Source organism: Pteronotus mesoamericanus, unplaced genomic scaffold, assembly GCF_021234165.1.
Source record: "Pteronotus mesoamericanus isolate MK-2021 breed Mesoamerican mustached bat unplaced genomic scaffold, CSHL_Meso_final scaffold_85, whole genome shotgun sequence".
Classification (NCBI taxonomy): Eukaryota; Metazoa; Chordata; class Mammalia; order Chiroptera; family Mormoopidae; genus Pteronotus; species Pteronotus mesoamericanus.
Genome location: NW_026555329.1, coordinates 10864102 through 10891704, shown reverse-complemented (window position 1 = coordinate 10891704; position 27603 = coordinate 10864102). Strand labels below are relative to the sequence as shown.

The window sequence follows — 27603 nt, the reverse complement described above, 5'->3', positions numbered from 1 at the left end:
TAAGTAAGAATTTTTGGGGGTCTGTGATTTTTTTGTTACTTAACAACCAGATCAGTACAATAGTTCATAAACCAATCAGTTGCTTAATGATCTTTCTGCAAACATTCAAGTCTGACAATTTGAGATACCACAGAAGACCCAAGAACTACATTTGTTCACTTTTCTAGGGGGAAAAAAAACCCCCAACAATATATTGAACACCTTTTAAATAAAATTTGAACTCTAAAGTTAAAGCAAGATTTCTAATCAAAAAATATTTTTATAATTCTTTAGGCATTCAAATTTTGTCAAGGAATTTTCAAGGACTTCTCACTTATATAATGTGTAAATATTATAAATATATTTATATATAATTAAACATTTACTAATATAATACATGATATTGTAAAGTACATTATAAAAATAAAATTTTATTATAAATATTTGTATATAAATATATATTCAAAGACATAAATTGTGTATATAAATTTATATCTTTATATTAAAATAAATTTCAACATCTTTTGGCAAACAATGTTTAATAAACTGTAATACAGGAAGATATTGTATTGAATAAAGTATTAAAATGTTTTGGTACTTAATAGTTCAAAAAATGGTTTTATTTAATTGAGACCAACTGGCCTCATTGTTTCTTATAAACTCTGCAATATATATTCAGTAAAGAGGAATAAAAATGAACAGATGTTTCTCCTTAAAGAATGCAGACAAAGATTTTCTTACACAATAAATCAGCTGCTAGTGGATTTCCAGGACATTGCTTCAGGCTATTTAGGTATAAAACAAAACAAAACAAAACAAAACAAAAGCAAAAGGATTTACCTCCGTGTGGATCCAAAATTGGTAGAGGAGATTGAACTGAAGATGGACAGCATATACTGAAGGTGGTATGAAGAGAGCCAGTGGAGAGTAGAATACCTGAAATATTAAATTTTTAAAAAATGTGGCCATATGATTTCTCCACATAACATATACTCTTACTAATGATTCAACATCTGCATATACACCTAAGCAAATATATCTTATTCTTTTGCAAATTTACCTCTTTCTTACATTTTATTGTCATGTTTGACTTTGCAACATTCATTCTCTTCATGGTGATAAAGTTGCAGAGATTAGAGCTAAGTCCACTGGACTTCGATTTTGCATTTCATGTTGTCTAGTTAAAATGCTGAAGTGGTGTGTTATTTCCGTACTTTTGCAAAGGCTGGATGTGTTTCCTGAACTTAGAGGTTTTCTATATATACACAAATACTCATTTCTTTAAGTAAAAGAAATCTAGGATCATGTGTTTTTAGACCTTGAAAGCTTTCAAACTCTGTATTATAACCTGGCATTCTTAGGAATAAAATGAAATTATAATAAAAAAGTGATTTCATTTAAGGAGAGGATACAATAAATTTTCTCTTTCGAATTTGTTTTTGATGTGGTTGATTGAGGGCATAATATCTCCTAATTTTTTTTTCAAAGTTAGCAAGGAAGAGGTTATGATATAGTGCCATAGTCAAAATGAATTTTCAAGTTTAATATTTCCTAACAGATGGAAATGTCTCTGCCTTAAAAAAAACACACACACAAAAAAAACAAAGAACAAAACTTACGCTTAAACCACAGAACTGGTTAGAATCAACTAATAAGCAAAATATGTTGTGTTCTCCTAATGACTTTGATCCCCAAGATTAGTTTCATGTTTTTAAAAGATCTTATTAAATGAAAAACTAAAAAACCCAATAGGAATAAGAAAACTGACTTCCACTTTATATTTTGTATTTTGTAGAGTTAATATTTCCAAAATTCTAGATACTTAAGTAATATTTCTTCTGAATATTATAATTTTATTTCTATATTAAAGTTTTTGTTTTCAAGTAGGCCAAATATTATTTCAACCAAACTTAGTAATGATTATACATTAGAAATGTGATATTTACATAAACTCGTCTAGTTTTTTATTCTAACCTTAAGTCACCAAAGCTCAAATGTAATCACAAATAATATCAGTTTCATTATTTATAACTATATTATTAAGCAAAGAATTAGATTAGTGAGCCACAAAAGTATATTGGGCTTAATTTAAGATATCCACTGTTAAGCCTAAGTTCCACTACAGAATCTCTCCATGATATTTATAAATTTCTTAACATTCAAAGTCCTTAAATAAATTGTGAAGAGGAAAACCATTTGAAATCTAACCATCCTTTTGGTTCCAAAAGATCTGTGATGCTGTAATATAATAAAATAATTATCTTACAAAAGGTTAATAAAAATATTTTAAACACACATATACTATCTATGATACAAGTACTTTGAGTTTAGTAGCATTTTGGAATCTTTGAGATGTGAATAAAAATGTAAAACAACTAAAATTGGATGCTTAATAAGTAGTTCTATTGGGAATGAGAGTTCATAGCACATGAATATTCATAGTTCATTATAATTTACCCAACTGTAGAGAAATAGTCCTTTGACATAGTAATAGCTGTGGAAAAGTGGGTTCTATGTCAACTAAGTTGTGAAGTAGTGAGTTAAACAAGTGAAGTTCCTTACTGCAGAACTTGACCATGCTATTGTGAGTCAAAAGCCTATTAACCCATTGAAAATTCTGTTAATGAGTTTCCCATAGGTTAGACTTCCAAAAAAAATTGAATAAAAAAGTATTTCAAATCTTACAAATCATTAATATAATGATGACCTGACAATTAGAAAAATGAACTCAGCATAAATTCCAGAAAATCACATTTCTAATAAGAAATAAAGAAATAGGTCAGGGGGTAAGTCACATGAATCGCATGAAATTTAATTCTTGTAATTAACATAGTACTGCAAAGACAATTTCATGACACAATTAAGGTTCTAATTTCTAAAGTTCAAGACAGCTTAGTAAATGTCCTCCAGGTCTGAGAATTATCAGCAATCTTCTTCTCTACATCCAATCTTTGCATTCCCAAAGCCTCTATAGTTTTTTAAACCAATTTAAATGCCCTTTCCATCAGAAAGTCTCCAATGGTACTAATTTGATAGAAGAAATTCCTTCTTCCTCAACCTTAAATTCTCAGTACCTGGGCCACGAGACATTGTACTATTTACCAAATATGTGCATTTCTCCTGGCATCCAAAGCCTTGTCATTCTCACTTCAAGGCTCTATGGCCTTAAGTTACACTGTCTATTGCAGGTTTATTTTATTATTTTTTACTAGAAGTCATATATAATAAGGACATAAAGGAGAGGAATAACCCAGACCTGTGTGTGAGGAGGAAATGAAAATAAGCCTAGGGGAGATCTCAGGCTAATGTAGAGAAGAGATGAGTGAGTTTTCTTCTATTTCTCAAATGAAAGAGGTAGGCAGGGATGTGTGAGGGGGAATCATGAAGCAAGAAACAACGTGGCATTTAGGGGGAACTATTAAGTGTTTCGGCATTGCTGAAAGTGTTGGAGAATGTGGCAAGAGGTTGGTTTGGACCATGATGCTCATACAGAGATCTCAGTGAGTTCATGAACACCCTTGAGATCACTACAAGAAAGTGTGAACTTGCGTGCATGGGGGAATGTGCAATTTTCTGAAGAAACAGTCTATAGCTTTCATCAGACAGTCTGTGGTAAGATAATTTAGACATCAGTCAAACCAGGGGAAAAAGCCTTTTAATACCATTCTGAGGAGATTGGATTTATCCTAGGCCATGAGAGAGCAGTTAATGTGCATTTAAGCTTGTAAGAAATATAAAAATGAGTTTGAAATTTATTTTAATAGTCCAGTGAAAAATCGTGCACATTTAACCACAGCAATTGCGTAGGGATAGAAAGGCAGAATGCATACAAGAGATCTAAAGATTTGGTAACTATTTAAAAAGAAGATTAGAGGGACAAAAGAATATCAGAAGACACCCAGATTTTTGGCTTGTTTGTTGAGTGATGTTCACCAAGACACTAGGCAGGAGGAAGAATGGGTTGTAAAGTTCATCTTAGGAAATGTTTTGTTGAAATCCTTGAGGAATATCTCAAGGAAGCTGTTGAGTAAGCCATTATGTTGTGCAAATATCAACTGAACTAAAAACGACACTGGATGGATCAGTTGGGCAGTCAGTCTGGTATCCAGGAATAAGTAAGTTTAAAAATCACTCAAAGATACTGATGGGGTAGAAGTAGAGATTACTTCTCTCTTTCCCTGAGAACAACAAAGGAGAGAGCTGGATGCATTCCTTAATATGTATATTAATATGAGAGACATGGATTTATTTATGATGTATTCAGAAGAAGCCATTGAGAAAAAGAGGGACAAATGCCAAAAGTAGCTGATCAGACAAAGTCCAGGAAAAAAAATGAGATAGAGGGCATGTCACCAACCTAAGGACTAGACCTGCTGAAGAGCCATGAACATTTTCTATAAAAGTAGAGGTAAGAAAGCATGTGCACTCATGAATTCACAAATCTTAATGAGGATATCTGAACAGAAATGAGAGAGATGGTCTCTGTGAAGTTTAAAATGTGTCATCAGCTGACAGAAAAGGACAACAGTGGAGAGGAGAGCTTGAGGAGACTGGAATTCGGGCAGGGCTTCTCCCGGGTGGGGTGAAGGCTCATGTTTCCAGTTTGGTGAGCAGCATGGACAGCTCATCTGTGTCTGGAAGCCACACACTGAGGGGCACTACGCTGCCCAGATGGGGCTGGAGGACACCCATGGCGCTCAAGTCAGGGTGTGGGAGGGAAGTAGGTGGTGACCAGATTCAAGCAGGGCATGGGGAGTTCAAAGCACATGTAACAGGAGGCTGGGAGTTGTGCTTTCCAGAGTCATGGAAATGAAGTCCCTTGAAGTGGATGAAGTAGGAAATAAAACTATAAAGCATGAAAAACTGGGAGAAAAAGCATAATTGAGAGATGTTGAGCTGTGCACGAGCAAGCTGCCAGCGAAGTGGTTTAAGTGAATACTTATTTAAGTGGAAAAAAAGTCTGAGCTCCAGGATTCATGTCTATTTTAATATAATAGTATAACTTTACCAATATGTGTACTTCCATGATTCTAATTTTTTTAAATAATGTTGTTTTAGAGAAAAATTTTCCTTCAGAATTGAGAAACTAAAGGTTAAATAATCAAGTTCACTGTCCTGCATTCTTTAAGTCTATGTTTAGTAGAGACACAGAACCAAATCTTCTGGCTGCAGATAGAGAATACTCTGTCCTTAAAACTCATCTTAAATTACATGTTTGGAATAAATGCTTGTGTTTCTATTTAGAAAGTATTTATCTTTAAGAATCTAAGCCCATCTTTCTGTTCCCATTCCTATGAGTGCCTCCATTTCCTCTTTTCCCCATTCCACCTTTGCATACAGCCTATATGCTAGCCATACTCATACTGTTATGTGTTGAACTCTGCCCCGCCAAAAGACATATGAGGCCCTAGACCCCTAGTACTTCAGAATGTGACCTTATTTGAAAATAGAATTATGGAGGTAATCAAGTTAAAATGAGCAGACGAGGGTGGGCTCTAATCCAATGACTGGTGTCTTTATAAAAAGAGGAAATCTGTGCACAGAGATAGACATGCACACAAGAAGAAAGCCATGTGACAATGAGGGCAGAGAATGGGGTGACAAATCTACAACCCAAGGAACACCAGAAATTGCCAGCAAACCACCAAAGGCTGGAGGAAGAGGCATGGATCTAATTCTTCCTAACAGCCCTCAGAAGGAGCCAACCCTGTCGACACCTTAATCTCAGATTTCCAGCCTCCAGACTGTGAGACAATAAATTTCTCTTGTCGCCCAGTTTTTGGCACTTCGTCATGGCAGCTCCAGAAAACTAATACACATACCATACATTTTATTTGCGATTCCCTAATTTATCATAGTTTTTTATTCTTTTGAGTTTTCACAGACATTCTCCCTCTACATAATGTTTCATGTACAGCCCCTTCCATTGCAAAATTTTACTCTTCTCACAAACTGGGGTCAAGCATCATTTCTTCTGTGAGGCTTCCCTTGGTATTCAGAGCAGACATTTCTCTCTAAAGCTTTAATAACTTGTATTAGAAACTGGCAACTTGCTCAAATCTCTTCAAAGAAAGAAGTCCCCTTAAGAACAGAAGCTCATGTTTTCTCATTATATCTCCAGTCACTGCCACCGTGACTGGCACCACCAATAAGATGTCTATGGGGAAAAAATGAGCGCACTTCTCAAAATAAGAACAAAACCATGTAAAAACAGTTGAATATTTTAGCCAGGTGTATATTGTTTAAAAGTGACAATAAGATGATGCTCTTTTATGTAAAGCTCTTCACTATGATTTTCTTATCCTTCATCATAAGGACTACAAATGGCTGTTGAATTTCTGTTAAGAAAAATGTTGAAAATCAGAGGATGATTTAATTTTACCAAATTTCTAAATTTCTTGCTAAGCTACAGAATAATTTCACCTTCCTGGTGCATGCTAGAATGAGGGCTTTAAAATGGGTCAAGACACAAACCGGCAGAGGGCTTCATTTATTTAATATGTGGACATCAACTTTGTCTTATTAGCTGTCTTTGAATGGTGGTTGAGGGAGGCAAAGACATACCTTGGATTTCTGAGAAGTTTTGTTTCTTTACTTCACGGGGGCTCAAGGCGTGCTCTTCTTCTGTGACATTAGAGTTATGAGGATTTTATCCCCAGTGCATTTGACTGCATTACATCAAAGTTGTTCGTTTCTTGTGTCTTTATTTGTTCACATTTGTCTTTATATAACTCCAACTCCCGCATATTGAAAAATAGTCTTTGCTTATATAGTTTGGCAGGGAGTATGATGTAATAAAAAGATCTGGGATTTCACTAAATATTCCTCTGAGGTCTTATATGTAATATAAAAACAATATTATACATGTGAATCATACTTGATATAGTTCAAAGAATTTCCACATTCATTATTTAAGGTGATTGTCAAAACAGCAATATGACAAGGCACAGCAAATATTAATTGCCCCATTTCATGTACAAAATCACTGGGATTGAAACATTAATTATCGATTTAGAATGGCAAAACTAGTTAATAACTAGGCTACAGTGGCAATCCAGACTTCTTTATTCTTAGTGAATTGCTATCTACTGTTTCTAAATGTAATTAATATATTTTTAATTATGCTAAAAATCATTATATATTTATATATTCTTTAATTTATAATATTAAAGGCTTTCATTAATTGATGTTATAACTATATTTCTTCTGATGGTGGTTAAAATTTACCTATTTTTAGATTAGCAGTATACTATAAACATAATTTACTATGTTTATTATAATCCAAACCTAGGAAACAAAACTATTTTAATGATTGAGAGATACTACAAAGCTAAAAAAGTACTCATTTAACAATTAGTTATTTAAACTAATGCATTTCTTATTAATTTCCTATGCTTTCTAGAAAAATACTCAGCTCATTGAATGTAGATAATTTACTACTTCCCATTTAATAGCATCATAAATGACAAATATGTTAAAATATATTTATTCACACAAGAAAACAACGCACCTATGCTCTAATTTTGGAGAATCTATTAAATCAAAAATATTTAAATGAATGGCAGATTTACATTATTTTATACATTGTGCCATTATCAGTCTCATATTGACCTTACTTAGTGAACTAGCAAAATATTTCCTTTGACAAACTGATTTTTAACAACTATAAATCTTTTATTTCATGTATTCATGTAATGTACATTTATAAAACACTGATTATATCAGGTACTTTATATTTAGCAAAGTATATAGCAGTAAAAAAGGGACTTCTTTCTTTTAAAGTTTACAGGCTGGCATGAAGACATTGTACAAAGTAGTAAGTACTGCAATTAAGGTATGCAAGTATTTTATGTAACAAACAAACAAAGGCAACCTGGGCAAAGTAAAGAAGGCATCTGTAAAAAAGGAACAATTTAAATTTTAAAGGATATAACAATTAGAGATAAAAGCAAAATGATTTTCTGGGCAGAGACAACAGAAAGGACAATGAAGTACCAAACTATTGTGACATATGGACTAAGAAACCAACATAGGTAGATTACTATGACCTAAATGCCACTAAACTACACACCTTATTTTGATTTCACTATTTTTTTGTCCTAACACTCTTTTTCTGTTTTAGAATTTTGTCCAGGGTGCAACATTCCATTTAGTTTTACTGGGGTGTCCAACCATTTGGGGTCTCTGGGCCACACCGGAAGAAGAATTGTCTTGGGCCACACATTAAATACATTGCAACACATAATCACAAAATATATCTCATAATGTTTTAAGTAAATTTACAGTTTTGTGTTGGACTGCACTCATAGCCATCCTGGGCTGCATGTAGCCCGTGGGCTGCGGGTTGGACACCCTTCTAGCTTCCTCCGATCTAGACATTTTCCCAGATGATCCCTTGTGTTTTATGATTTTTATACTTTTGAGGATTACTGGTTGGCTATTTTGTAGGATGTCCCTCAATTTGGGTTTGACACATGTCTTTTCTTTGGTTAGATTGGGATTAGGATTTTGGTGAGAAAGACCACAGAAGTAAAAGACTATTCTCATTATATGTCATCAAGTGGTACCTGCTATATGCTATCAAGATGACATTCTTATCACATTTTATCAAAGGGTAAATGCTACTAACGTGACATTTCTAAGGATATTAACTTTGATCTGAAATTGTTTGCCAAGTTTTTACATTCTGAAGTTACCTTCCTACCCCGCCCTACCCCACCCTACCCCACCCTCTATCCCTTTTCCGTATTTTTTTTTAAAGATTTTATTTATTTATTTTTATAGAGAGGTGGAAGGAGCAAGAAAGAGAGGAAGAGAAACATCAATGTGTGGTTGCCTCTCATACACCCCCAAATGGGGAACTGGCCCACAACCCAGGCATGTGCCCTGACATGGAATGGAACCGGCAACCCTTTGGTTCTCAGGCCAGTGCTCAATCCACTGAGCCACACTAGCCAGGGCTTTTTCTTAACAAAGGACTTACTAAGCACAGCCAGCACTCAAAAGTCAGGGGTAGGGAAGCATTAAGCTCCATTCCTAGAGGGGCACTGTATCCATACATATTATTTTTAATTCTTTAAGGGAATTTTTCTCCCATTTATTTATTTTTTCAATCATTTAGCTATATCAATATGGACCAATTTAAAAGATATTTATTTTATACTTCAGTTTATAACGCCACCGTATGTTATATATTTTGTTGTTCAAATTGTTCCAGATTTTGGTCATTGGGAGCTCTTTCAAGTTGGCTCCTGTATTCCTTTGACACATCCCATTCTTTTATTTTTCAAGCACTTCTGTAGCTATGTTTTCAATATACAACTGCAGCATTAAGGTATTTCATTATAAAGTTGGCAGAAAACAAAATGTTAATCCCGACACTGTTATGTATTACACAATATCCATGGGTCTAGACATATTTTATTATTTGCAAAGTGGAGAGACTATCATGTTTAAGGCATTATATTAATTAAGATGCGCAATAAAAGATTGAAGTAGCATGCAAAACCAATAAATGTCTCACTTAAAATCGTACTCACTTAACATTGCAGCTTTTCTTGGATAAATAATATTAAATTTAAGCTCAAAACTGGCTTAAAAATGCAAAATGTAGGGATAGAAATTCTTAAAATTTGAATTCTTATATTTTACTGCTGTGAATGACAAGTCACCACCCTAATTTTCATAGTACTATCAGAGGCCTCTGAGCTTAATTTTGCTTTTCATTTCACAAATCAGTTTTATTTCCAATGACATGACCCATTTTTTTGTTTGTTCTAAAATACATGTTACCTTAGTAACCACCAAATTGTATTCCTCATGTAGCAATGTGGATGAAAAGAATTTTACAAAGAGTTGAAGGAAATAAAAAGAACTGATGATTGCCCTTTGACTTGAATCTCTGGAAAGACCTATCACAGACTATTAACTATCACAGACCCTTAAACCACCTATGCTGTCTTCAAACAGACCTACAAATGCTAGAAAAGAATCCAGGCTGACTTACAATCTTGACTTCATTTCTTACACTGCAAGTTCTCTGAATCCATTCCCCCAGCCCCTGCAGAAAAATTAGTAGATGCATTCCCAAAGCTCATTTCCTTAACCAGCATATTTTTTTCTCTGTCCTCGGTGACATGATATCAGGCTGCCATGGAAATTTATTCCTGCATTGCATAGGGGAGAATCTGCACTTTACTTCGATTTTCCCTAATCTGTAACTTTGGATGCCTTGACTTCATAGGGGGGATGACACACGTGAAACCAGGATAAAGATAAACCAGGAGTAAGATGTGCGAACTCAGTTCCAACCAGCGATGTTCAATACTGCATGACGGAGTGAGCTCCTCTGAAATTCTTTTGTAGCTTTCAAAATGGATGATTTAAATATATTTTCTCCAAGATTTCTTTTAGTTCTGCAATCTATAATGCTCTGATAAAAATTTCCCTTTGATAAATCCCCAGGTGATTAATTCACTAACTGTACTGATTTGCCTGGATCAACTTGAAATCTAGCTGCCCCCTTTCGTGGATGCTTTTTGCCCCAAAATGCAACTATCAGAGGTTTGAATAATCCTCATACAAAGAGAAATACATACAGCAGGAGAGAATAAAGATTTTTTGAGATTAATATTTTAATCCATCTGATATTACACTTCTGTGTTAATGCCACTATTTCTTAAGAAAGAAGGGTGAGCAGGTCCTTTTGGCCATGAGGGGCCTGTTCTTTGTTCCATTCACTGGAACCCTAGAACAGCCTTGAGCTATGCAGAGTGTCATAGGTAGAATTTTCTTCTACTTTTAATCATCTAGCATTCTCAGCACAAGCTATAAGAGATGGGAAAAAAATCATGTATATATAATCCTTTTTTTCATCCATATTGCTTATAGCTGTGTTAAAGAGTAAATTGTATACCTCCAAAATTCATGTTTTGAAATCCTATCCCTTCATACCTCAAAATCTTATTCCCTAATTCTTCATTATGTGACCTTCTTTGGAAATAGGGTCATTGTGGATCTAATTAGCTGTGATAAGGTATTAATAAAGTAAGGGGGGGGCTTCTAATCCAGTATGACTGGCGTCCTTACAAAAACAAGAGATTTGGATGCAGACACAGGGAGACAACCATACGAAGGTTGGAGTTATGCTCCCCAAAGCCAAGGAATTATCAGAACCTAGGAGAGAGGACTAGAATAGCTCCTTCCCTAGAAACATCAGGGGCACCATGGCCCTGCTGATACCTAGATTTTAGACTCCTCAGCTTCAGAAAAGTGAGAAAATACATTTCTGTTGTAAGCAGTCCAGTCTGTGGTACTTTGTTACAGCCACCCTAGGCAATTAATACAAGCTATTACACAGGTGTATGGAATTGGGAGCAGGGTGGATTTCTTTTAATATTCATTTCAGCAAATGTATTGGTATTATCCTGCATTATAGATTTTCTTTTTTACCTATTCTGCTGTTTGAGTTAGAACAAATGCCAGTAAGTATGTTTGTATCAGTTATGAGGTATCTGGTGTCACATATGGGACTTAATCACTTACTGGCTGTAGAATGAATCTCACTCATCTTTAGTTCCCTGGTATTAGTAACATAAGATCTAACATGAGATGGGCTTATTTGTGAGGATCAAAGGAGATAACATAAGAGGGAAAGAGTATAAAGGCAATAGAAGAAGGTGTAGTATCCCGGCTAAGATCTGGGAACATGCACCCAGGTTAAATGAGTTCAAATTCTTTTCCTCTCTTTATTGGTTTTGTGATTAGACTATGGACTGAGTTCCATCACTTAAAAATGAGAGTTATAGTAGTATCTGCATGTTAAAAATTGTCATTAATATTAAATGAATTAATATATAAGGAGGTCTCAGAAGATTGTGTGGCACATGGAAAGTACTCAATAAATGATATCTAAGAGAAGTACCTTGCAAACTAGAAAGAGCCATACAAATGTTAGATCATTATAATTTATAGTTAGTGAATAACATTGATAAATGCACATAGACATCAATAGCTCTGACTTTCTAGCTCAATATGCATTTTAGTAACAGTATTTCAAATAATTTAAAAGAGTTAAAGACAGTCAGATGAGGGCTGTTAGGTCAGCTTTGCCCAGTGAATCAGAAGAACCAGAGAACCAGGGACTATTGATGGTGTTCATTAGTCTTGCCACTTCCTTGTGTGAAATTATTGGAACCAAACTTTTCGTTGATCATTGCACTCACTGCTCTAACATGTAGACAAAAAGCAAAAGGTTTAAGTAAATTTTGGAGGAGCGGCATTCAGAAACAGGAACTATTTTTTTAGAACTGCTTTTAAAAGTTTCTAGTAGTCTTTCTTTGCATATATTTGAATTTAGATACATTGTTTATCCATCACTTCCCCTAGTTGATAGTAAATAAAAAGAGACAGCTGCTTCCATAATCAAAGACTATTATTGGAAAGCACAATTTGCTTCATTTTAGTGTCTGTCCTTACAGAGGAGAAAGAAGGATTTTAGCAAAAACACCTTATTAGTTTACTCATAGGATATAGAAACAGCTGAGACTTAAAAAAATAAATTATATTATCACATTTATTCAATTTCATACAACTTACCCAGGAAGTATATATTTGGAGGACAGATTGTCTCAGGGCCGTGGATAAGTTATAGTCTTCAGAACTGTGGTGTACTTGGTGTGCAGCCCACATAATATTAACCTCTGCAAAACACATAATTTGAAACGAGCCATGAAAATGAGAACAAAGCCACTTCCATTTTCAGTATGTATGCAGCTCTGTTGATTGAGGAAGAAAATCTGGAACATCTCTGAAAAAGCTAGCCAATATAATTATAATTAAAATAAGCTGCCTCAAATCACTTTTGGAAGCAAGGAGGGTATAAATTATAAACAAATAAAAAATTGAAGCATAGCCAATAAATATGTATAGTGTATATGATATAATTAAGTGCCTCCAGCAAACTGAAATGACTTCCAAAATTTACACTTTGCTAACATATTACAATATGACAGATCATAAAAGCTAACTGGTAATATAACAATATAGTCAATGAATGGTGATGATTTTTCAGTATGTGATAACATATTTCTAATTAAAGAATACTCTGATAGGAGAAATTGCTGCATAAATTTTGAATAAGATATTACATAATATTCTTTCCTGATAGCATTTTAAGAAATCTCACTCTATCTATTAAAATAAGTGACAAAGCAAAATAATATTTGTTCCTTAGATTTAAGGTACCTCATAATGTATTAAAATTCATATATGCCACCAAAAGATAGTTGTTTGGTTTTTCTACAACTAACATGCTTCTATAGTGACCCCCTAAGTAGATAGCATAGAAAAGAACAAGCCCACATTTTTCATTCAGTCAATATTTTTCATTTCCTACCAGAATTGCGATCAAAATGCATCACTATATTATATTCAGTTTTAAAAAATTACGTTCTTAGCTAAACTAACTTGTATTTAATATTTTGTTACAAATACAGGAGATAGAATGATGTGATCATTGTATGTCTGTCAGTGTAAATTAGAAATTAAATCTTTGAGGCTCAGATTCATGGGCACTGAACAGTGATCCTAAGAGTGAAAATTTGGGGTTATTTTTCTTTGCAGTTGCCATATACTGACAGTTAAAGTTTATGGCACATGGCAGAATAACTTTTTATAAATTTTAATAAAAATTATAGGTATATATAAAATATATGCATATATTATGCATGTATATAATATATATTACATATACATATGTATTTAATATATATACATATATAGAGATAGATATAGATATAGATATTTAATCTGGGTGGACTTCTTGGCCATTCACTTAGGAGATGCAAGCTCTCCAGACAATCTGTGTAGGGAGTGACCAAATGAGGTCTGTAAAAGAGTTTTGGTAAACAAACGATAGCCCAGAGATAAAAGAAGGACTAAATTCTACAAGAAAGAGAACATTATGAACAGCGTTATGAAACAATAGCTCTATCAAAAGTCATTTTTATTAAAGTCATGTACTTAGAAGTATTTTTATAAGCCATCAGTTTATATGTAACTTAGATCCTAATAAGTTGACATTTTAATCACATATAATAATGACCCATGTGTAGTATTTTTACCCAAGTAATTAAAGTAATTCTTCTTACACAAACAAGAACTACTTCACCATAATGACCTGTAACTTCCCAGGCATAATCTTGGAAATAACCTAGAACCTGTATCTCTGGTTTATTGACTAGCCTATGCAGCTACAAATAAGAGATATACAGCAAATCTGGTGGCACTTGATAACTTCAGATGTTATGTGGAAGTTTACTAAGAAGTAATACATTTGATGAATCTCTTAAGTATCTTAAAAGTTCTTAAAGATTGAGCCACTGAAGCAATCTAAACACTATTTTCTCTTTAGAACACACCCATTGTTGAACATTTTGGAACCTTTGACTTACAAACTTCATTGCAAATAAAATCATTGTCCATTTTGTTGGTCCCTTCAGGATTTGTTTTAAAAATTTATCGTAATGCATCCATGTTATGAATTCACATGGGAAAAACTGATCAGATGAGGTTAAATTAGAGGGTGATAAGATATATTGAAACTACTTCCTTATAACCTCCACAGAAGCTAAATGGCGGAACAAAGGATCCACAAAGGTGGAGGTCAAAGACCTGTCTCTTTAGTTGTTTTAAAAGCATTTACTTCCTATCACAAACTGTGTGTAACACAAGCCTTCATTCAATGAAGTGCAGCTGTATAAACAGGGCACAGTAACTGGATCCTACTGCCTTCCCTCTGTAACTTTGCAGAATTGGGGAAAACAAGAACATGGGATTTTTCTTCACCGTCTGTGTTCAGCTTACTTGAAGTAAATAAAAGTAGTTATAAAATGTAACTTATGGAAATCATTCTAATAATTCTTTTGTAAATAAAATGAGAAAAAGTGACTAGTGCATTTGCAACCATGTTCATCTTCCCTAATTCTTGAATTGATGAATTATCTGATCTAAAGAAAAAACAAATATTAAAGTGAAAAATAATATTATCACAATAAACTTCTTTCTATAAAAGGATATTAAGTTGCAGTCAGTAACCATATACTATTCCTATAAGCAAATTATTGATTATATAAGAATATGATATATCCTTATGGCCTTTCAATGATAAAATTAGAAAAAATTATGCTGTTTTCCAGTGTCAAAATGTAGATTCATAGAAATATATTTTATAGTCTTGAGTTTACCTTTTTCCTATTTTTTAAAAATTAAGGTTAACTTACATATAATGGAATCCACCTCTTAGTATTCAATTCTATGAGTTTTTACCAAACACGTATAGCAATGTAATCACTGTCACAATCAAGATACAAATCAGATTTGCTCACCCCCGTTCCACTTTGAGTTGGCAGCAGGCTGACTCTAACATGGCTTCCTGACGATGAGATTCAGGACTTTGAACTGACAACATAATGGAATGAAACCCTTATGACCTTGGAAGAGATGAAGATGTTTTGAATGGGGGAAAAATATAAATCACTGAGATCCAGAGGGCTGCCTGTGAGAGGCAGCCTCCAATTTTGGCCCTCAATAATTCCTGTCTACTGGTGTTCATCCTCTTGCCTAATGCTTTCCCTTTGAATGAGAGCTGGATTTAATGACTCCCATCTAAGGAATATAATTTTGGTAAAGCCAATGGGATGACATTCTTGGTATTAGGTTATAAAAAGCCAGTGATATGTCTAGGGTGCTTTCTCTCATACTGCCACAAATTCTGTCTGAGGAAAGTCAGTGGCGTGGTTGTGAGCTGTCCTTTGGAGAAGGGCGTATAGCAGGGAACTAGGAGCGTCCCAAACTAACCAGCTAGCAAGAATCTAAATTCCAAATTCTACGAATCCTGCCAACAACTATGTAGGTGAATTTGGAAGCAGATCCTCCCCACTTGAGCCTTCAGATAACACTGAAGTCAGCAGACTGCTTAATGGCTTAACTGCAACCTCATGAAAGACCTTGAGCCAGAAGCACTCATGTAAACTGTACCAAGATTCCTGACCCACAGAAAGTCTGAGAGAAGTCACTAGTATGTTACAAAGCAGTAGATCATTACTACAATGGTCAGCCTCCCTCAACCTCATTTTCAAGTCACTAGTGTTGCCTGGCTTGTTTTCTTTCTTACAGTTTTGCCTTTTTGAGAATGTTATATAAATGAATTATACAGTAGTTAGCCTTCTGTGCCTGGTTTGTTTTACTTTGCATAATACATTATATATCCCTCTTTTTTTTTTTTCCCCCTGCTGAGTAGTATTCCATTTGTACAGATGTACAAAAGTTTTTGTTTTGTTTGTTTTTATCCATTCAGCAGTTGAAGAATATTTCAGTTGTTCTCCTTCTAGGCAATTACAAATAAAACATTTATAAATGTTCTAATACAATTTTTCTCTGAAAGTGTTTTTTTATTTCGCTTGGGCACAATACCTAGAATTGAGATTACTGAGCTGTATGAATGTTAACATTTAGCTAATTTAGAACTGTTTTCCAAAATGGCTGTGACTTTTTGCATAGTCATCAACAGTGTATGAGAGATAAATTTGCTTCACATCTCTGGCAACATTTAACATTATTTTTATTTATATATATGTATTCAATAGCATCCTAACAGGTGTGTAATGGCAGCACATCAAAATTTAAATTGCATTGCCATTGACATAATGGATAATGACAATGATCTCCCTATGTGTTTATTTGCCACCTATAAGTCTTTGAACTGTCTATTCAAAATTTGTGCCTCCATTTTAATTGGGTTATTTTTTTCATTGTTGAGTTTTGAGAGGTCTTCATTCATTCTGCATACACGTCTTTTATTAGATGTGTGATTTGCAAACATTTTCTCCTAGTCTCTGCGTTGACTTTTTATATGTTATCTGTATCTTATGAAGAACAAAAGTTTTAATTTTGATGTAGTCTAATTTATATGCTTGAGAGTTTTGTAAAAAATATTTCTAGTGTATATAACAAAGAACAGGGACAATTTGGGAGGAATTTTTCAGAGTGATGAGAAATTTATAAGTGTCCAGGAACTAAGAGAGTTTATATGCATTATGCACCTAAAATATATCTATATAAGTCCCTTGTTTCATAGCTTGTCAGCTATGAAATTGAAAGAAATAATTCTTTAGATTAATCTGAGACTAAACGCAGGTCTACAAGGACTTTTCATAGCTGTATGATAGCTATTTAATCTTCAATAGTAGATAGGCCAGGAAGTCTTGAGGCATCTTTGAGGTGATGATGTTGTATTCACTCAGAATTTGGAAAATCCTCAAGTTATAAGGGAAAAAATGTTACAGGGATATTTGCAAAACATTAGTGATGCATGGCCCCAAGAAAGTGATGTTAGAAACACTTAATACAACAGTTAGCATATTGTGTGGTAACTGTGGAAAATGAAAACTACAGAGTCTTTTAGTTCAAATTTTTAATTTTATAAATAATAAAAATGAAATTAAAAGGGGAAAGGAAAAAGTTTTATTAAAGGAGAGAAAGTTTTTTAATTCTCTCTCTCACCAGTGATTTATCTGATGTATTTACTGCCCTCTTGGATATTTTTTATTGCTATGTAATTGATATACAATAACCTATAGTTTTCCATGAACATAGTGATTCCATACTTATATACATTACAAAATGATCCCCACAGTAAGTCTAGTTATCATCTGTCACCATACAAAGTTATTACAATATTATTGACTATATTCCCTGTGCTTCACAGTATATGACTTATTTATTTCTTAACTGGACATTTCTTCTTTAGAAATAGAGGTGACTGGTTCCAGGTATTCTCAGATGGAACGTACTTGGCAATTTCCAATAAGTAAAAGACATTAAGGAGCTCAACACATGCTATTAAATGATGGTGCTAAACCGCCTGAATTGGAACAACTGCCTTATTGTCTTTTGTAAGAAATTTAACACTATAAAACTCTGGACCAGTCAATTTTTTTTTTATTGAAAACCATTGTCACTTTGAATTTGAAGAGTTCAGATATGTGAATCCTTTAAAAGTATGCTTCATCTTTTTCCAACAGATAAGTATGACTGATAAATGATCTCAAAAAGTTAGTTTAGCAAACAAAAATTAGTAACATGCTCAAGCTATTGAACTAAAGATTAACTGGAAAGTGTGAATACCACTGAATATGCCTTCAATTATTTTCCTATTCTCTACTATTTGAATAAATTAGCAATGTCATTGATTTTGTCATCACAATTTCACTTACTTCCTATAGAAGCAAATGAAAGTGTGATGATAAAATTGATGAGCTGTCCTTTGAAGGAGGATGTATAGCAGGGAACTAATTCATGCAATGATTAGAGATTGATATTTTTTGGTGGTATTTTTTAACCTGTTCTTTCCCCACTTACTACCAAAACACAAATTACTAAATATATCCAAAAATGTCAAATCAATGAGAATAAAATTGATAAGCTGACTGAATCTCCATATTTTTGTTCAACACCTTTTGTAACTATCCAGATGTTCAGCATCATAGAAGCTGCCATCGGAAGATTTACCTAAAATTATCATTTAAAGAAAATTTTTAATTAAAAATATATTTTTCAATTACAGTTTACATTCAATATTATTTTGTTTCAAGTATACAGCATAGTAGTTAGACAATCATATACTTTACAAAGTGTTCCCTCTGATATTTCCAGTACCCACCTGGCACCGTACGCTGTTGTTACAATATCACTGAGTATATTTCCTTTGCTGTACTTTACATCCCCGTGACTACTTTGTAGCTACCAATCTGTACTTGTCAATCCCTTTACCTTTTCGCCCAGTCCCACAACCACCCTCCTCCCAAATTTTCACTTTGTATCTGGATGTTCAGCAACGTGTACTTATTAAATAACCTCTCTAGGGGAGGTAACAAATGATAGATCTAAAATTGTCCCAAATACTTACTTGTCACTCTAATCTTTCTGGTAATCACAACTTTAATACATTTGTTTCTTTTTTATTTATGTTCAGAAGAAAGCTTTTAAATTCTAGTCTGTAGAATTTTAAAATAAGATTTCTTTATTTATATGTTTATATTCTTTCAAAACTTAAAACAAAGTAAAAAGAGGTATAACTTTTTGGTATAAAGAAAAAATCTATTAAAATGTATATCCTGCTTTAGATCAAAACATCTGGTTTTATACAATGCAAAAGCAAGAAATAATGTAATGCTTATTATTGAGTTACTTGAACAAATGCTAGAACTATATTATAAGAACACTATATTACCTACCACAATTACTTGCATTAAAAATTAGAAGTGTAATTTTAAAATTTCAGAATTTTGACATATCTATATTTATGTCAGTTTTATTCTAGTTTAAATGCCATTTGCAAAAGTCTAAATTAAAATTATATTTAATAAAATTTCATTTAAATTGTGCATTCTTAAAAATAAAGATTTACTCAGCACTAATTTATTGAATCCCTACTATGTACAAATCATTGTGTAGGCATTCTGATAGATAAAAGCACAAAAGCAAAAAAAAATATCTTAAAGAAACTACAAGGAAATAAAAGGAAAAGAAATTTATAGAAAGAGTTAATTGATAAAGTTTTAGAAGTTTTACACGCCTGAAAATAAAAAGAATTCTGTGTAGTTGTACATATCATGTATTACTTCATAGTCATTGTTTTATAAGAACTTTTTAAAGATTATTTTAACCAGAGGCTCCGTCAAATGTGAGAAGGCATTAGCTTCATTCTGCCTGAGAGTTTATGTGACCACTTTCCTACCTGCCTGTCTGTATCGTCTGTTCTCAAAATGTTCTAGAAATGAGATTTTATAATAGCTCAATGCAATTCAAATTTGGGTCACCGCATGCTTGCCTCTGTGGTTAGAATTGTCATGAGTTCTTCCCTATCTTTACTCAAGATGAAATTGAAAAATAATAATTATTATTATTATACCAGTGATGATCATAAACATAAAAGTGCTTAGCATGTACTAGGAAATTCTTAAAACACTTTATATGTATCAATTCATATATTACACATAATTATATTAGAAGTTAGATATTTAACTTTTATAGTGGAGAAAATGAAGATACAATGAAATCTAGTAGTAACTTGCCTAAGGTAGATAATGATTATTATCACTATTAACATTAACAATTTTTGTAATTGTTTCAGAAACTAGATATTCTAGGCCCATGCTCCCTCCGCGTGTTTGTGTGACTGATTCTCAGTGATGCATTTCCGAGTGAAGTGTGCGTCATCTCGGGATGACGTACGGAATTGGTGTGCCTCCTCCAGACTCTCCGTGTTCCCCTCTAATTGTGAGCAACACGCAGAATATTTAGTGCAGGAAGCTGAGGCCCTGGGGCATGCAAATGGGCGGAGCTTGGATCGCTAAAGGATAGCATGGAGGATGATGCTCCCACTGATGCACATCTAACCTGGGTGAGCAAGAAGTAAATCTTCATTGTGTCAAGTCACTGAGATTTCTGGTAGCTCATTGAACTAACTTTACTACGTCCCCACTAGCAACGTTTGCTCTTAATTCATATACATGTGGTACAATAACCACCAACATCAATGACCTTATTATAAATCTACAGGACCCAGCAGAAGTTACTTACTTGAGTGAGGTTGGTAGGGTAATAATATGGGTGCAATAATTTATAGTTTTAATTTGAGCATTTCACCTAAAATATTATATGGTGTGCTTGAGTGTGATACTGATACTGTTATGTTTCAGAATTACGTGCTTGTGATTTTGTAATAAAAAATGGGTGTTATTTGTGCTGGACCCTGTGTATTTGCCATCACTCAATGTTTCCCACAGACTGACTTCAGTGGGGAAAGCACTTCACAGAATATTGAGTTAGACTGGTATCGACGTGTCTGAAAGCATCATCCTCTACCAGCATAGTTCCAAGTCTCATATTTTCATATTTCCTTCTCACTGACCTTCCAAAATGACTGCTTCAAAGAAATGGCTATACAAAATCCAGAACATCTTCCATAGACTTGTCCTTTCACTCTATTTTCTGTTACCTTGCATCATCCTTAACTTCATTCCAGTGAAAGACTTACTTTGAGACAGGCATGTGCAACAGGGCTGGAAATGTCAAGGAAAGAAAAGAGTCTCCTATCTTGTTATCCCAGTCCTATTTCCATGTTCCTCCAAGAGTGCCCATGGTCTTCTCAACACTATTCCTGCTCTTATACCCAAGTCCTTTCACCATCTCTCTGCTTTGGAAAGCGCATGTCTGAATATTCATGTTTCTCCAAATACAGATGAATCGTAATTTTATTCACCAAAGACCTACCATTTCATTAGTTGTGCATGATCATATAGCTCCCTGCTATCTAAATATGTAAAGAATAGGATGGTTTAGGGGGAAATTTTCCCGGTTGCCTTGCCAGACCAAGGAGTAAAAGCTTTTAGACTTGAGCAGAACCGTGGGCTTTCTTAGAGAGAAGGAGAGAAGCCAAAGGGCCTGTTTGGTTCTGTTACACAGGTGGTTAAATTCCATCGTTAGGAAAAAAGGTCCCTATGATAAGCAAGTGGTATTAGGAATAGAAAGGGAAGCAGACAGGTTTTCAGGAGGGATAATTGTAAAGAAAAAAGAAAGGAACTTGTACTAGCACTGGGATGAGAGCCCCCAACAATCTGACTTTTAATCTCTCTCCACACGTTAGGCTCTTCATTTAACCCTTCCCAGGTTAGGGCCTTTAGCCAAAACCATAAAATACCAGCACTGGCCATACCTTGAAATAAAACGCCAACTGCCCTCATCCTGTATCAGGCAGGTGGAATGGGAAGTGAGAGGGGGTTACTCATCCCACTGCATAGAGAGATGCTCTTTGGTTTCCCAAATTGAAATGCTAAACGAAGTCCCCACCTGAAATATTATTGGGTATGATAAAAAATAGTATTTGGCTTTATGATGAACTACATGTCTTTATACAGGCCAACCTTAGAACTCAACGTTGCAAGGGTGAATTTCTTTGAGAAAAAGGTGCACCTCATTCCTAAGAAACAGTTTACAACAAAGATTTCTAAATACTCCTCAAATACATGTGGAAATTGCACATATATATACGTTTTGGGAATGAAAAGGGTAAAGATTAAAAGTGAGTTCATGAAAGTGAAAAGAAAATGGGTTACCTTTCCAATGTAGCTTATATACAAATTCACATGTGTGTATTGTACACCTGTGCATATATATGTGTTTGTGTATATTTAATTTAGACCGATATGAAAGTGCATAGTTTGAAATTACATTCAACATTTAGATATGCAGGTATATAATATGGTGCTAGAGGCTTCTCCTGTAGACAGAATAGAGTAAATAGTATGTATGAAAGCAGAGAGTTCCGCTTTGCAGCTATTTAAAGCAGATTGAACTTTATTGCATGTTGTTAACCCATATATTCTTTGTAACACTTCCAAACCATGAGATAAACTGGTCACCTCCTGGTTTAAGAACACAATTATAATTTTTGGCTTTACTGTCCATATTATTACAAGGTTATATGCAAGGTTGCCTGAAAGTAATGCTATGAATCAGTTTGATTTCACTATATTCTCTTCCTGGCCTAAGCTCCATTTTTCTCTACGTATATCCCTCTACTCCTAGTCATTTTGTATGTTGATATTGGCCAAGACCAATTAGTCACCCAGATTTCTCTTCTTTTAGTTCAAAATTACACTCCCTCAGTCCCAGACCATGGACCAGGTAACCTTGCTAGATAATCCTGACTTATATCAGTGATAATGCATGAAAAGAGCTCTTCTTCACTCAGTAGAATAAAAAAGGTATTATTGAACTGAAGTATTCTTAAGTGGCATGAGTACTGACATTTCCAAAATATAAGAGGTGGATGAAGAGACATTTTTGTTTAAGGAAGATTCCCATGCCTCTCAACCCTGTGGAAATACCTGTGTCGTTGGGAAAACTACCCCTGTCTGCAAAATTAGCAGAATTAAATAAAAAGCCTTGGAAATATGCTATCAGTATTACATGGAAAAATAATAATGACCAATTTGACAATTTTGATGTTTCACAAAGATCACATATCCACTTAATAAAACCAAATCCCAGGGTACCTGGATCTTGGTTGTCAGCAGCAACATTAACATAGAGACTTAGGTTTTGGTGTGGTTAGTGATGTTTATCATACAATATATTCAGGTTCTAAGGAATCTACATGCTTTACATAGATTAAAAGCAAGAAACCTTCCAGAGCATTTAATGACATATATTTGGCATTCAGAATGCCAAATTCACTAGCACAACCAGGGGCAGGAGTCGTGGGAGAAGAGCTGCCTTTATGTCAGTAGAGTCAGCGAGGATTGGCAAGCACTCCCACGGCACTCCGTGCGGCGCGCTTGCCTGAGGTGAAACACAATGAACTTCTGCTGTATTATGTTTGGAACAATGAGTTATATAATCCATCTCCACAAGTCACAGAATCCAAGAACAAATAACCTCCACTGTTTTAAAGGAGAGCAACATAAGGAAGTTAACAGGGAAACAAAACAACCAGGGGTTGTCCGGAAAAAGAAAAACAGGAAAAAATTGCACTAAAACCATTAGTTTGAAAGGGGCTGCAATCTGTTTTCATTCTCTCTCTAATTAGCCTCATGGATGTAGATTACCCCTGTCAACAACAATAAACACCTACCAGGATCTCTTTGCCAATAATAAGAGCTCTCTATTGCTCTTACCATTTTCCTTTGTGTTTTGAAACTAAATTTTACCACTTCATAGCAAATGAGTCTGGTTTTCATGTTAGAAACATTCAATATTACTGAATCCGGTATTACCGAATGTCTCAATTGGAATAAGTTAGTCTATCCTTTGTGAATGTTGTCATTTTGACATAGATTAGCATTGTCACTGGTCTTTGAGGAAGCAATCTGCTCCTGATAAGAGTTCCTTTTGTACATTTGGGAACTGTTGTTCCATACTCTTTTTGAAAACTGTTGTTTCAAAGTGACACATCTTAGAACTGAATGTCATTCGTTACTTTAATGAGTTACTTTTCCATTTCCCCTGTCCCCTTCAAGTACTCCTTAAATTGGAATGCATGATAGAGAAGATACCAATAACTATCAAGTCTTCGTACTACTGGAGAAATAATTCTCACATAATATTCTTTGAATTTTGGGCATTGGGAAATTATGTGATTATACAGGAACATATCCCCCGCTATTCTACTAGGGGTAAGTTCATATTCTGCTCCCTAGATCCCCCAATCATTATCCCATTGCTACATGACCTTCAAACTCAAATGCTATTTATTAACTGAATTCATTTTTTTCTGCCTATGCTTCTTGCTTTCTTTCTTTTTTGTCCTGATCTTGTAATACGACTATTGTACCTTTGGTCACTCCCTTTCTTCTCCCTTTAACCTGCATCAAGATATCACTATGGTCCTAGCTGGTATGGCTCAGTTGGATGGAACATCATCCCATATACCTAAAGGTTGTGGGTTCAATCCCCAGCCAGTGAACATATCTAGGTTGCAAGTTCAATGCCCAGTCAGGATACATATAGAAGGCAACCAATAGATGTTTTGTCCTCACACTGATGTCTTTCTCTCTCTCTGTTCCTCTCTCTTTCAAACACTGAAAAAATTTCCTTGGGTGAGGATAATAAATACATAAATAAATCAATCAGATGCCACTCTGGGCTTCCACCAATCCACTCTATCACTTACTTCCTTCCCTTCCTATCCCATATCCACTTCCTAAGATCAAGGCATCATTGCTTCAGTAAAAGCAGTGAATATTCATGGCATGACATCTATGTATCAGATATGCTGCCTATACTGCTTACAATCTAGCACATGGGTCAGCAAATGCCTGCCATGGGCCAAATGCAGCCTGCAACCTGCTTTATATAGCCAGCAAAATAGGAATGGTTTTCACATTTTTAAACGATTAAAGTAAAATCAAAAGAGTAACAATTTATGATACATGAATGTTACGTGAAAAAAAAAATGTGTCTTCCTCTTTATTTTTCTCATGTACTCTCTACTCCTGGGCCTTGTGAACACTCTCAACACTTTCATGCTACCTTGTCTTTGTACAACCTGTCAAAATGTTCTTCATTTTTCAAGGACCCCTGCATATGTCATTTTCCTCAGGAAGTCACATTTAGTCCTCCCTGGCCACAATTATTATGCAATGCTTATTACTCTTAGGCCTTGAACATCACAAGTTCTCTGCTACTCTGCATCCTTCCCTGTTTAATAAGCTTCTTAATGAGAGAGATTAATTTTTTTTCTCTGTGTTTCCAATAGCACCTACCATTGTACCTTTGCATAGCAGACACTAATATATTTTTCTTCATTGAACTGATGTTTATCAAATAAAACTGGTTCATTTGAATAATTAATAACCAAGAAACCCTACTTTATTTCCTAAATACACATATTTTCACTAGTTAAAACAATGCTTTTTGAAATTTTCCCTTTTTTTTATACTGAGAGACTCCTTTGCTCTAATTTCAGTCAAATCCAAATATTTCCCTTTGCAAAACACGATCCTTTGACCTTCCTTTCCCTAATTTGTTTTTATCTCAAATATCTTAAAAGAGCAGATTATTTACTTCCTTACCTCCTATTCATTCTTAAATTCATTGTTAATGTCAGTTTATTCTTTCCAAAATCATTCTTGGCTTCTTTTTCTTCTCTTTCTTTTTTTTCTTTGCCAAAACTAAAGTCCTCTTTTTAGTTGTTATCCTATTTGAACTTTCTGAAATGTTTAACCACTACTTCTGTCTGGAAAATCTTTTCTTTTGGCTTTACTAACATCCTCTGCTCCCAGTTCTCTCTTTATTCAGGCCAAGTGCACTTCCCTGACTTCTTCCCTTGTTCTCACCCACCTTAAAGAAATGGACCCTTGTTTTCTTTGTTCCTCACTCCCATTGTTTTTCATAGGATGCTATCAACTGAAATGACTTCACTAATCAATTATCCAAAAGTTGATGACCCCCCAAAACTGCAGTGTACAGGTCTCTGTCAACTTCCGCATCTGTATTCCTTGGGGCAATTCTGTGCATAGGATGCCCTGCATCGATCACGTTGTCTTGCTTCTTTGCTCCTGTTATCCATTCTTTCCTAATGGCATCAGCATCATCTTGGCCCCTCAGCCAAGAGAGATATCTGTGGGGACAGAACTCAAAGTGGAACTAAATCTTAGTGCTTTTCTTTGCATGTTTCTGCTTCTCTTTAGATATTTACAAAGTACTTAGCCCATAATCAGGACACAAAACAGTATTTCTGAGTGAATGAATATTTTAAATGACCTCACATTAGCTTGTGATACTGTTTTCTAATACACTGTATCAAACAGGCCTAAACGCTTATTTTATTACTAAAGAAACAATCACATATGTGAGAAAACATGAAGAAAAATACAGAATGACAAAGGTAACATAGAAAAACATTATTCGTGCAGGTCAATAATAAAATGTGAATATTCTTTTTTCCAAGATTTGATATTTAAGGAACAGTACATGAATTTGACAGTGCATGAAAATCTGTATTTGACAAGTCAAATTCTAACATAATGAGATAGCTTCCATACTAACAGATATTTTCCTCTAAGTCATCAGAGTATTTTAAATATTATATTATCACTACTCCTCTGGTCCTACAGTTGGAACATCTTCCTTGCAGCCCATCCACTTGGATGCTATTTTCAGATTTCTTAACCATTTGCAGGATGCTTTGACTAGAGTTATATAAGATGATCATAATGTAGCTCACCCCATTATAAAATTAATCTTTACTTAGAAATATATATATTTTGATACACTTCTGAGGTTGGGAGAATATGAATGTGACACATAATTTTATCATTTTTTTTCCAGAAGCCTCAACATAAAAAAATAAAAAATAAAAGAATATAGCTACACAAAACTTCTTAAACATTTTAAAATCCCCAAATATAAAACAAAATAATGGTCAAAATGCATAGGACTATCCATGTGGTTCCTTTGTGGTGTAACCCCGATGGGCTTATAAAATCCAGAGAAAGTCAGTCAAGGTTTTCCCAGTCACCCCCTCCCCCTCTCACCTGCCATTCCAAGTATGAGTGGTTACACTTTGAACTAGACTCAGTCTGACAAATACAAAGAGCCATATATTTTATCAAAAAAAATTCTTCTTAAGAGTGTCTCTTACTTAATATAACTTCTAAAATAAGTTGTTGCAAACATATTATAATGTCATTAATATCAGAAACTATCATTTTTAAAGTATTGTGCATGCAATGAAGACTAATTAAATTGATTAAAGTAATGGTCATGAAGCAGAATATGATCAAAATCTAAGGCTCACATTGAACATTTCTCAGCAAATCTAACGTTCATGAGTTCACAATAACATGTCTTAATCTCTGAGTTTTACAGTGCTATGTGAATTTGAGAAGCCACAAATTTATTAGTAGATAACACAACAAATTTTTATAGGTCAAAACAATTATGTTTACATGTTTCTCCAAGTATTTCTGTCTTTGCTTGTGATGAATTTATGTGAAACCTTGTCAAATAACAACAAACAAACAAAAACACAAAACTAATTCTCCTGGTGTTGCAGAG

General features: G+C 34.3%; 1 protein-coding gene across 1 annotated transcript in view; it reads right to left on the bottom strand.

Annotated features, from left to right (window-relative positions):
- AGMO (alkylglycerol monooxygenase) overlaps positions 1-27603 on the bottom strand; it is a 292433-nt gene that overhangs the window by 172597 nt on the left and 92233 nt on the right. The window contains exons 4-5 of the mRNA XM_054564245.1: positions 12577-12680; positions 820-915 (exon numbers count right to left, since the gene is read on the bottom strand). Coding sequence (XP_054420220.1) covers positions 820-915; positions 12577-12680 — 200 coding nt within the window. The remainder of the gene's footprint in view (positions 1-819; positions 916-12576; positions 12681-27603) is intronic.